At 40.1% G+C, this 13435-nt stretch overlaps 1 protein-coding gene across 5 annotated transcripts in view; it reads right to left on the reverse strand.

Annotated features, from left to right (window-relative positions):
- The window catches only part of b4galt4 (UDP-Gal:betaGlcNAc beta 1,4- galactosyltransferase, polypeptide 4), a 41523-nt gene that overhangs the window by 12748 nt on the left and 15340 nt on the right, over nucleotides 1–13435 (reverse strand). For all 5 annotated transcript variants that reach the window (XM_059650368.1, XM_048541427.2, XM_048541426.2 and 2 more), the window contains exons 2-4: nucleotides 9109–9514; nucleotides 6647–6879; nucleotides 5525–5712 (exon numbers count right to left, since the gene is read on the reverse strand). In XM_059650368.1, the coding sequence (XP_059506351.1) occupies nucleotides 5525–5712; nucleotides 6647–6879; nucleotides 9109–9370 (683 nt within the window). In that variant the 5' untranslated portion in view covers nucleotides 9371–9514. The remainder of the gene's footprint in view (nucleotides 1–5524; nucleotides 5713–6646; nucleotides 6880–9108; nucleotides 9515–13435) is intronic.

A 13435-nucleotide genomic window follows, 5' to 3' on the forward strand; every position in this document is an offset into this window, starting at 1 on the left:
CTCCTACTAATCAAAACTATATCTATCCCAGCCTTAAACACATTCAAAGGCCTTCTGCGGTAATAGGTTCCACAGATTAACCAGCCTCTGGCTGAAGAAATTCCTCCTCATCTCAGCTCTTTCTTCATGGAAGCTGTCCCCTCGGGTCTTGATCTCTACTATTAATGGAAGCATCTTTTCCACATCCACTCTAGCCAGACCTTTCAGTATTCTCTAAGTTTCAATCAGATTCCCCTCCCCCCCCCGCCATCCTACTAAATTTCATAGGGTACAGACCCGGAGTCCTCAGCCGCTCCTCATATGACAAGCCTTTTCATCCCCCCAGAGCCCCTCCGAGGCCAACATGTCCTTTCTTAGACAAAGGCGTAAAACCACTCACAATATTCCAAACGCAGTCTGACCGGGATCTTATACAGTCTCGGCATTTCATTGTTGTTATTGTATTCTAGCTCTCTTGAAATTATTGCTAACATTGCATTTGCCTTCCTAACTGCTAACTGAACCTGCATGTTAAGAGAATGCTGAACTAAGACTCCTAAGTTTCTTGCTGCTTCAGATTTCCAGTCTGTCCCCATTTTGAAAACAGTCAATGGCTCTATTCTTCCTACCAACGTGCATAACCTTGCACAATCCCATATTGTATTCCACGTGCCATTACTTGCTCACTCTCCTAGCCTGTCCAAGTCCTTCTGCAGCCTCCCCACATCCTCAACACTACCACTTCATCCGCCTATCTTTGTGTCTTCGGCAAATGTAGCAACAATGCCCTCAGCTCCTTCATCCAAATCATTAACGGCAAAACATGAATACCTGTGGTCAAATATTGACCCTGCAGAATTCCACTAGCCACCAGCTGCCATGCTGACAATAACCCATCATCTCGACTCCCTGTTTTCTGCCAGTCAGTCATTCCTCTATCTGTGCAGTACCTTGCCCCTAACACCATGGACTCATCTTATTCAGCACCTTCTCAAAGGCCTGCTGGAAATCCAAATAGAACAGATCACTGTTCTCTTTTGTTAGAATTCTTTGAGGAGGTAATGAGCAAGTTCAACAGAGTTGTCAGGCATAAAATCTCTTGACAAAGCTGTACTGACAAAGGCCTATTTCACCATGTCTGAGTACTCTACAATCTCAGTCCTTTTAATGGACTCTTAAAATCTTACCAATGACAGGTAAGGCTAAGTGGTCTATAATTTCCATCCTTTGCCTCCCTCCCTTCTTAAAACAGGCATGTTGCATGAGCCATTTTCCAATTGTCTAGGACCCTCCCTGACTCCAGTGATTCTTGAAAGATCACTATCAATCCCTCTACTATCTCTTCAGCCATCTCCTTCAGATCCCCGGGGTACAGTCCATCTGGTCCCGGTGATTTATCAGCCTTCCGATCTTTCAGTTTCCAGTGCACCTCCTCAGGTGATAACTACGAGACTCATGTCTGAACCCTGACTCTCTCAAAGTTCTTATATACTCCTGGTATCTTCTATCATGAAGACTGATGCAAAGTTTCCATTCAGTTCTTTCACCATTTCTTTGTTCCACATTACTACTTATCTGACCTCATTTTCCAGTCGTCCATTGTCCACTCTGGTCTCTCACTTCCCTTTCGTGTATCTTAAGAAAAAGCTCTTGCAATATGCTTTTATATTACAAGCTTACCCTAATATTTCATCATTCCTCCACTTATTGCTTTTTTTTAAAATTACCCACTTCTGGTTTTTTTAGGTTTATCAATTCTGTGGTTTCTCACTAACCTTCACAACAACATATGGTTTTCCTTTTGCTTTGATGCCGTCCCTGACTTCCCTTGTCAGCCATGTTTGCCTCATCCTCCCCGTAGTATGTTTCTTCATCCTTGGGATGAATTTCTACAGTGCTTCCTTAATTACCCCCAGAAATTCCAGCCATTGCTACTCCATTGTCTTCCCTGCTAGGGTCCCCTTCCAATCAACTGTGGCCAGCTCCTCCCTCATGTCTCTGCAATTACTTTTACTCAATTTTATTCCTATTTCATCAGATTAATTATTAAATAAATTAAGTAAACTAATAAGTTGACTAAACATAATAAAGGTTTACCATCCCAGGTGAAGTTAAGTACATAATTCTGAATTGAATAAATAGTAATAGGGACTGATTAGGATTGTGTCATTTCTTGGCCAACTTGTTATGCAAACAGTGCCCTGCACAAAACAAACATGTACTTTATGGCCTTACGGTGAGAATCTAAACAGGCAATGGTTAGAAGAGCAAGATAAAATAGATCATTCTTCAGTTTATTTCTTCCAACTCTAATGATGGATTTACAGCATCCAATTTCCAATGTGTCTAAAGATATCCCATCCACTGTGGGATCAGTTGCTAAAGATGATCTGCTTGTTATGAAGCCGTTCTATATAAAGAAATATTTCTGAATTTACAAACTGGAAACCTTAATGTTTTTTTAAAAAAGGGCTAAAAGCTAGGCCCCAGTGACAGGGTCAGCTACACATTTGAATCATTATACATTCTACATTATAAAAGCTATTGAAGTGGAAACAATGCTGTGCCAACAATAACAGCCTTCAAAGCAGACAAATGAGGACCATCTCACATCTCAGTAAACTATCCAGAAAATCACTCAACTGGTTGTATTACCAGGCCTGGAGGGTTTGAGTTTTGAAGAGGAGGCTGGGATATTTTTCCCTGGAGGGTAGGAAGTTGACAAGTGACCTTACAGAGGTTTATAAATCATAATGGGCACAGATAAGCTGAACAGCGAAGGTCTTTTCCCTAGGATGGGGGGGGGTTCAAAACCAGATGGCAAAGGTTTAACGTGAGAGGGGAAAGATTTAAAAGGGACTTAAGGGACAACATTTTCACAGAGAGGGTGGTTCATATATGGAATGCCAGAGGAAGTGGTAGATGCAGGCACAGTTACAACGCTTCAAAGACATTTGGACAGGTACATGAATAGGAAAGATTTGGAAGGATATGGCCCAAATGTATGCAAGAGGGACTAGTTTAGTTTGGGAAAAGGTGGTTAGTATGGATGAGTTGGACCAAAGCATCTGTTTCCGTGCTGTATGGCTCTTTGACCCTGAATGGAACTATTTGGTGTCAACGCTTGAACAGAAAGAGATGCCTGGCTGAAAGAGAAATCTCAGCCGCGATCTAATCAAATTACAATTGGAAAAGAGCAGCCGTCACCATATTTGAATCTTTAGCCTGTTGGTGAGGTGGTCACAATGACAAACTAACCCTGGCACATTTTAGCACGTACTTACCGTGAGAAACAGGACAAGCAACCCATACACTGAAGGAAGGCAATCCCGAGGGAGATCCTGCTCTCACTCTCTTTCAATCCACTCAAGTTTTTAACCTTGGCTTCTCAGTACAACTAGCTAGTGCTGAATACAAAGGCTTTTTAAAATAAAAATCATCCATTTACATCTCTGTACACTTCAATGCCGAAAACAGCAGGATCACGGAGTTCAGTCTGTAACTAACCACATCATAGCTTTCAAGACCAACATACGGCTTTGGAATTCTGAAGGTGGGGTATCAGATGTGAAACTTTCACCGGTCTATTTCTCTCTTCAGACCCCAAGTCATCCTGAGCTCTTGCCTTCCCAACTATTTCTGTGTAATCCTCAGGCTTGGTGTTTGCACACACTCACCTTCCTCACCCAAATTGTTAATATGAATTGTAAATAGTCATGGCCCCAGCACTGATTCCTACGGCATTCTACCAAATATGGTTTAGCAACCTGAAAATGACTCCCTTGTCAAGGCTCTCTCTCTATTAGTTACCCAATCCTCCATGTGAGCTAATTAACTAGTTCCCTCTCATAGGGTGTAATTATGCCATCAAATAGGTCAAGGAGACACTCCTGCATGCAGGGGGCAGCGAAACGGCCAGCACCCCCTGGCTCCTAGGAGCCAAGAGCAGCAACACCTTCAAAGGCGAGCCAACGGGAAAGGTTTCTCTTTGCATGAACCCCTACCACAAGCCCACCGTTAGATCAATAGGAAAAGCTTGCCATCTAAAGGCCTTTTATGAATACGGGTTGGAAACTGTATAGAAGCTCTTGGCTATTGGCCTGATACAGAATAGATATTGCAAAGGTCATGAATATTTCAGTATGGAGGGTGGATGAAGAACAGACAAATTTTATTGCAATTATTCAACTCGCAAGGTATATAAATTTGATGAATAAAAGTAGATTTTTGAAAAAACAACAAAGGAAATTGCCGGCCTTAGCAGAAATATCAGAAAAATAGAATATTCATTGAAATGGAGAGACACTGCAGAATGCTGCAGTACAGAGGGATCTGTTATAAAGTCACGTTGGCATTTTTGGCAAAATAGGGGATATAGTACAAGAGAAAACAAGGTGCAGAGCTGGATGAACACAGCAGGCAAAGCAGCATCAGAGGAGCAGGAAGGCTGACGTTTCTGGTCTAGACCCTATCTCTGAAGGTACAAGAAGATGTTTTACCACAATTGTACAAGGAATTGGTGAACCCACACCTGGAGTAATATGTACAGTTTTGATTTTGTTTCTTAAGGAGGGAAATGACTCCACTGCAAGTCATTCATTGAAAGTTCACTGGACTGATTTCTGTAATGAAAGGCCAGTCTCGCGTGTAGTCTGGGTCTACACTCATTGCTGTCTTGAAAGAAGAGAATTTAATTTATGAAACAAAGATTTTGAACGGGCTTCACAGAATAGATTGTGCGAGGACTGCACCCTTTCAGGGGTCTCCCATTAAAAAGATACATATAGCAGATTTTCTCCTCAGTACTGTCAGTCTTTGGAGGTCTCTTCCAAAGAAGCAATGAAGGCTGTTTCTTCGAATATATTCAAAGCGGAGCCAGACAGCTGTTTGAATTACATGGAATTATTTCTACTTTTGTACACAAGACGGCAAAGGTCTGTACTGCTGGAATTTTCATTTTTTTTCCTGAGAATTTGTACTTAAGATTCTGTACCTAGGCACCTTTGTACCCAAGATGGTGCCGTAAGAGGCGACTTGTAAACTTTTCATTCTACTCATGTGAGAACATGTGACAATAAAGCTAATTCTAACTATGCTGGACTTTTCTGTCTGAACCAATTTCCAATTGCTTCTTTCTTGCCTCCAGCATACCCTCTGGATTTAATGGCCGAGCCAAGATCAACAACATGCTAATTTAAGGGATATGGCATGTTAATGACTCGGTATTTCCAAGTGACTGCTCCCAATCCAACTCTACTATCATAAATTCAAGAGCAATAAATAACTACTTGTGTGTGTAAATTATACTTCTGATGAGGTTAGTGAGGGAGTGCTCATTTACATCTCTATTACCTTGCTTGATAAATCAGGGTTGGAAAATTAACCCTGTTGCAGTGCTCTAAAATTGGCCTCTTATTTTTTTTAAAAAGTTGAAACTTCTCCAAGTCAACACACTGGCCAAGTGGGAATATTATATAACACAACAATAAGTTGACACACTCCTTCCAACTACGTGTCAAAAATCACCTTCAACAATGGCACCTACCTGTATCCAGTAGCATTCCGTCCTACAACAAGGTGTTTTGGCTCATGATCACAAAGGTACAGATTGAAATCATTTTCTGGTACAAGATCAACATCATGGAAAATGAAACAGTCCCACTGGTGTTCCTTCAGTGCTTCCAAGAAGCCGACATTCAACAGCTTTGCTCGATTAAACACTCCATTACCAGCCTGAATGAATAAAAGGCTTCTGTCAGCCAAGTTATTTCAGGAGAGGTACGTTAAAATGTATAAAAGCTTCTGATTTTCCCACTGATTGCTCAGCAAGCTTCTTAACTCCTTCGATATTTCTAGATTGATATTGAGCTCTCTAAACAGTAAACACTGAGTTTTATGATATAATTTATAAAAAGCTGAATTTGAGCAGTACTATTACTGCAGTTCAAAAGTATTCCATTAAATATTTTATTTCTAAATGGTTACATTTTTACATCACCTTCAACTAAATACAACAAACCCACATCACTGTAAACTGGCATAGTTGTCATGAAAAATCTGACATTTTAAATGTTGTTGGACATTAAGAAACTTTAGACGATGATCAGAATATGAACTATTCTAACAACTGGCAAGTTGTCTCGCCAAGGTCCTTAGAGAAGCAGTTGATCTTCCTGAAAGCAAAAGAGAAGATTAATTTGTGCAAGAGCAGGACAGCAACAACAATGATGAAAGATTTTGTGTCAATTCTCTTGCTGTTTCGTATGACACAGAAAAGAGACAGAATAGAATGGAAGACTGAAAGAAGCAAAAAGCATGAATGTGTAACAAAAATAGTGTAAAGCTAAACAGAGATAGGGCAGAGTAACAGAAGAGACAAATGCAAAAACACACATTTGCAGATGTCCCTCAATTCCAGAAATGTAGAAACAAACAGACAAGAGAAAGGGATAGGGAAGACAACAAAAAAAAACTGATTTAGTTTTCATTAGCAATTAAAATTCACCTTTGGTTAGCAACTAATTTAATCACCAGCAATAACTACACATTTATACCTGCAGTGTCCAAGCATAATGTAATAATTTTGTAAAATACGTAGATAAAATTGGTGCTTAAATACAAGCTGATCGAAGTTCAGCTTCCACTGTACCTCTGGGTAATACTGTACCTGATTAATGACATAGATCCCATAATCCAGAAGCTGCCGCTGTAGAAATGGATGTAAATGCTCAAGCAAGTAGAGAAGATGTCTTTCCCGGTTCCTATATGGAATCAGTATAGCAACACGCTGAACAGCATGACATTCTTGAGGTCTATATCTCCCTTCCTGCACTTTTGGGTTGCTTTTCTGAACTTGTTCGAAGGTAAGCCGTGCATCAAATTTTAATGCTGTTGCACCACCTTAAAAAAAAGGAGAATCAAGATTTATTGGAAAACAAGGGACAATGTTTTTGATAGTAATGGTATTTCTTCTTTAATATTCCATCTTAATAAACTAAAGCAGCAATTGTTCTCAAACTTTCTTAGAAACAACTGCACGCGTATGAACATACTCTTGGAATGTCAAGTGTCATGTTTCTCAAACTTCCTGAGTTAATTTCAAAAATACCTGATGTATATTTCCTGTTAAATGCCAAGGTTTGGAATGTCTGCAGGCATTCCAATTACGTGAAGCTGGCTTGTGTTATTAGAACAGATGGTAAATTACGTAGGAACAGGAATAGATTATGCAGCCACCTGAACGTCTTCCATTTAGATAATGCCTGCTCTGTAACTCGATCCACTTAATGACATTCGATCATATCACGAGATATCCTCGCCTAGTAAAAATTGCTTGTTAATACAGAACTTGACACTGTTGCCAAAGCTTTCCAGATCAAAAGCAAGAGGATTGAATCTCGTCCACTCCAAGCTATAACATCACAAACCTTGCATAACCTCTGCGCTCACTGACGGGGAACACCACCAACCTGTGCCAACCACTTTCATCTCCTTTAGTGGCTGCCACTTTCTCATTCCAAGTAAACAGCCCCCAACAGGGCAGAGAGAGTAAAGATGGGTGGTATACTACCCACGATGTAGCTCCCCATCCATAATGAGGAGGGCATTGTGACTCTGATTGGTTTGCAACTTGCAACATTAACACATAAGTCACATGCCCGATTATCGAATCACAGTCTTTAGCTGTTCATAATGGTCAGACCACAGACCTTACTAAACCAATCAACCCCGGCAAAATCCAAAATAAAATATCTATTGTTAGGTACAATTTCATGATTAATGTGCAAGTGATGCCCAATGCGGAGTTCTCATTGTTATTTGAAAAACTAATCCAAGATAATTAGTCCAGCTCATATTACACATTTAATCTTGCTAGACATATCACACAGAGAACAGGTCCCTCTAAATGAACGTAAACAGAAAGGGATTCATGCAGGCCGTGTACCTTTGTTTGAACCAGTAGCATTCTGGCCTACAATTGAGCCTATCATTCGCCACTGAGTAAAAAATCCTCTTTTCTTCCACCCTAACATGTTGTGATCATTTGAAATTTGACATTCTTGTAATTGTTCTGGCAAGAGCAAGATGAAAAGCTTCAGTCACACATTTCTCTTTTGACCAATTTAAAAATCTGTCTTTAAATTTCCAACTGACCCAGCATCCACAGTTTTAGGTAGGATTGATGGGGAGGAGTGCAATGGAAAGAATTCTATTTATTCACTATTAGTGTGGAGAAAGCACTTGCTGCTTTTACTCTCAATTAATCCAGTTCTAATTTTAGAATTCTGTCTGTTTGAATTCAAATTCATTTTAACGCAGAACAGTTTTGTCAATATCTACGCTAACAATCCCTTTTATTTATTCATAAACTCAATTAAGTCACTCCCTCAAACTACATGGCATTATCAGTGGCTCAGTGGGTAACACATCCACCTCATAAGTAAAACTAAGTAGGAACTGTAAGAAAAAAAGTTTTTTTTCTTAGTAGCAATGTTGCGGAGCATCTTTTGCATAGTACACAGTGCTGCCACTGTGCATTGGTGGTGAAAGCAGTGAATGTTGAAGGTGGTGGATAGAATGCCAGCCCAGCAGGCTGCTTTGTCCTGGATAGGGTCAAGCTTTTTGAGTATTATTGGAGCTGTACTCATCCAGGCAAGTGCAGGGTACTGCATCACACTCCTGACTTGGGCATTGTAGATGGTGGTCAGGCTTTGGGGAGTCTGGTGGTGAGTTAATCACTGCGGTATTCCACGCCTCTGACCTGATCTTGTAGCCACAGTATTTACATGGCTGGTCTAGTTTGATACGTGAACGATAGAAAACCCTAACATGTTAAGGATGGGGAATTTAGTGATGCTAATGTCATTGACATTCAAAGGGCAATGGTTCGATTCTCCCTTGTTGGAGATGGTACATACTTATGGAAGCCTGTACTTTCGAAAGATACACACATTAGACACACCTTCTAACTATCTATCAGGTTCCTATATATATGGCAAGCAAACTAAGTGAATCAACAACAGCTAATGCTTGACATCTGAATATAATTGAATATCATACAATTAATAAAGATCACAATTCCTTTCTGCCTCTCCAAAATACTACATATTAACATTTCTTAATACTTACGTAGGTAAGGTGATAGAAAAGCACACAATGGAAGACTAGTTGGAGTTGGGGACACTGACTGTGGTCTGGGTGGACCTGCTGAAGTCATCCAAACTCCAGTCAATTTTTGTACTTTTTGTGCCAAGGGTTGTGGATTCACTTCCCACACTAGGTCCTGGATATTATGAGTTACTATCCAAGTAAGAATAGAGCCAAGACTAACAATAATTAGCAGCAGCTTCAATCTTTGAGGAAAATTGTAAGTTCCCAATTTGCAAGCCATAGTACAGGGATATCAAAGATCAATGAAGCCAAGTCATTGACTGATGATGCAACGAGATTTGGCAGAAGGAGACTGTGGATTCTCTGCCTCTTCACTTATGTGTTTTCTTGCCCACATCATGCTTTGCACTGCTAGGTATTCAACCTGGAAAATCAAACGAGGATAATTGTCAGTCAGTTCAATCCACTTTCGAACAAAACCTTAAATTGAAAGCAAACACACCTTTTGAAACTTGCAGTAATTAACAGAACCAATAAAGGCTCTCTCAGTACCAGCACCAACTTTTGCTATTTAGGTCAGTATTTAATAAAAGGAACAAAGATTAATTGAATTCCCTTTTTTTTTTACATTTGAAAAGGAATTCTGCATCTCTGGGGCCAAGTAAACAATTATTTTCATACATGTTGGTGTTTTTTCTTTTTCTAGTAGCTCACAGATCCCGTGATGAACAAAGTAGGCGCTTAATGACCTTTGAAGTAGGAAGTGTGATTCTCAAGAAAACAGTCAATGTTTTTGATTCACAAACTAAAAGCACAACGAAGTCACAGACACTATGATGGTGCAATCATAGAGATCAGAGGTCTGTGTATAGAAAATTATTTCCGAAAACCATACCACTTCCATAGACACATAGACACATAGAACATTACAGCACAGTACAGGCCCTTCAGCCCTCGCTGTTGTGCCGACCTGTCATACCGATCTCAAGCCCATCTAACCTACACTATTCCATGAACGTCCATATGCTTATCCAATGATGATTTAAATGATTTAAATTTCTTCGGTCCGCCTCCCCCTCTCTCCCTATTTATTCCAGAACCCTCACCCCATCCCCCTCTCTGATGAAGGGTCTAGGCCCGAAACGTCAGCTTTTGTGCTCCTGAGATGCTGCTGGGCCTGCTGTGTTCATCCAGCTTCACACTTTATTATCTTGGGTACACCACTAGTAACTGGTCTCCAGGATGAACATTTCCCATCAACTACCATCCTCTGCCTTCTTTCAGCAAGCCAATTTCCGATCCAAACTGCTATATTTCCCACAATCCCATTCCTCCGCATTTTGTACAATAGTCTATTGTGGGGAACCTTATCGAACGCCTTGCTGAAATCCATATACACCACATCAACCGGTTTACTCTCATCTACCTGTTTGGTCACCTTCTCAAAGAACTCAATAAGGTTTGTGAGGCACAACCTACCCTTCACAAAACCGTGCTGACTATCCCTAATCAATTTATTCTTTTCTAGATGATTATAAATCCTATCCCTTATAACCTTTTCCAACACTTTACCAACAACTGAGGTAAGGCTCACTGGTCTATAATTACCAGGGTTGTCTCTACTCCCCTTCTTGAACAGGGGAACCACATTTGCTATCCTCCAGTCATCTGGCACTATTCCTGTAGACAATGACGAGTTAAAGATCAATGCCAAAGGCTCGGCAATCTCCTCCCTGGCTTCCCAAAGGATCCTAGGATAAATCCCATCCGGCCCAAGGGACTTATCTATCTTCACACACTGTAGGATTTCTAATACCTCTTCCTTGTGAATCTCAATCCCATCTAGTCTAGTAGCCTGTATCTCACTATTCTCCTCAACAACATTGTCGTTTTCTAGAGTGAATACTGTCGAAAAATATTTATTTAGTGCTTCCCCATCTCCTCCGACTCCACACACAACTTCTCACTACTATCTTTGATTGGCCCTAATCTTACTTTTGTCATTCTTTTATTCCTTAAATACCTATAGAAAGCCTTTGGGTTTACCCTGATCCTATCCACCAACAACTTCTTATGTCTCCTCCTGGCTCTTCTGAGCTCTCTCTTTAGGTCTTTCCTGGCTAACTCGTAGCCCGCAATCGCCCTGACTGAGCCTTCACATCTCATCCTAACATAAGCCTTCTTCTTCCTCTTGACCAGAGATTCCACTTCCTTCGTAAACCACGGCTCCCGCGCTCTACAGCATCCTCCCTGCCTGACAGGTACATATTTATCTAGGACGTAGAGGAGCTTTTCCTTGAAATAGGCTCCACATTTCTAATGTGAAATACCACTGAACAAACAAGTAACTCAACTATTTTTCAAAGAAATGAAAATCAGACTGATGAATGCGTACATTTTCCACATTAGTATCCACTGCAGCCTCAAAACTTCGTAATCTGAAGAGAGTTGTATGGTTGCCAAAAGTTGCAAAAACCCCACAATTCTCAACTCCATCAACTATAATCATTGTAAGTTGATTAAAAATACTCCAGACAAACAAATGTCACAGTTGTATTCCAATCTGAATGATTTTCCATATCATTCAAATGTCCAAGTATTGCTATATTGAGAAATAGTTCTTTGTGTAATATATTTGTGGCTTATTGCAACTTATAGAATCGTGGAACTTGCTACGGCACTCGAACTATCATGTCTGCACTTGACCTCTAAAAGAAACAATTTACCTAAAGCCATTCCCTCAATTTCTCCTCAAAATTGTGCACATTGTTTCTTTTTCCCCAGATAATTAAGTTTTCTTTAAAGGTCTTCATTGAACCTACATCTCATCACTCAGGCAATGCATTTCAAATCTTGATCATCCACTGGTGTATGAGATAAAAGGTGTATAATATCATTATTTCGAAATTTGGATTAGGATGTAGAGGTAAAATAGATTATGCGGCTTCAGTTCTGTGAAAGTAGTGCAGTAAAGGTTTACATACATGTTGAATAGAAACTTGGGACAAGTACCTAGCTCCATAATTTACAGGAAAAATCTGCAGGGCAAACCCATTATCAGTCTGCCTGATACTTGCAGTTATTCTAGGTGGAGGGAGAAGATAAACAACTTGGTAATAGCAGCTATTCAGTTGGATTTTAATATCAAATAACAATGTTTTTGGTGTGGGAGTGCAAAAAGGTTCCATACTGTAGTGAGATAACAAGGTGTAGAGCTGGAAGAACACAGCAGGCCAAGCAGCATTAGAGGAGCAGGAAAGCTGACGTTTTGGGCTTAGACCCTTCAGAAAATTAAATGGGTTGTTTACATAGTGCATTATACATGAGTGCACTTTCAAGTGGGGTGTAACCGCAAATTGAAGCGATTGTAATCTGATATGGTAGCGAACACCTGAATTAGTTTGAATGGAGGGAAATTGTATCAGAGATAACGGGAACTGTAGATGCTAGAGAATCTGAGATAACAAAGTGTGGAGCTGGATGAACACAGCAGGCCAAGCAGCATTTTAGGAGCACAAAAGCTGACATTTCAGGCCTAGACTTTTGCTGATAAAGGGTCTAGGCCCGAAAAGGCAGCTCTTGTGCTCCTGAGATGCTGCTTGGCCTTCTGTGTTCATCCAGCTCCACACTTTGTTATCTTAGTTTGAAAGGGGGCTGGCTAATACATGGAAATCTGCAGTTAGTATTATAACCACGAATTAGTGATTTAATGGATTTATAGACATGATCTTTGGAGTTATATTAAAAGTTGTGAACACATTTGAATTCTGATATATCAGTATGTTTTTTTAAAAAAAAGGTCAGAGTGCTATAGGAACCATGAATGAAGGATGCTGCTTGGCCTGCTGTGTTCATCCAGCTTCACACTTTGTTATCATGAATGAAGGATATCACTTTCAAGATGTTACGTGACTTAGGTTAAGTAACTAACTAGCAGTGTTTAACCAAGATGAACTCGTAGGACATTCAGACAAAACAGACAAGGAATTATAAGAAGTTTCTGATCTGAATTAAATTGTCAGCTCAGCAGAAGAGTTTCACCTTAGCAGAAGGACAGGGTAGATTTGTTAAGTCCCCAACCCGTGACAGCTTTTGTAAAGGTTTACAAGTTATGCTTAGTCTGAGACTAAGCCCTTTAATCCGAGACTTTTTCACAAGGGAAAAACAACCTTTCCACACCTACTCTGTCAAGTCTTCTATGAATCTTTTATTTTTTAAGTAACACTGCCTATCATTCTTCGATATTGCAATAAACCCAGGTCCAATCTACTCAATCTTCCTCAAAAGACAGTCCCGCCATATCTGAATAATGCCTTGTATCATTTCAGCAAAACCTCCCTACTTT

The sequence above is a fragment of the Stegostoma tigrinum genome, chromosome 12 (assembly GCF_030684315.1).
Source record: "Stegostoma tigrinum isolate sSteTig4 chromosome 12, sSteTig4.hap1, whole genome shotgun sequence".
NCBI lineage: Eukaryota > Metazoa > Chordata > Chondrichthyes > Orectolobiformes > Stegostomatidae > Stegostoma > Stegostoma tigrinum.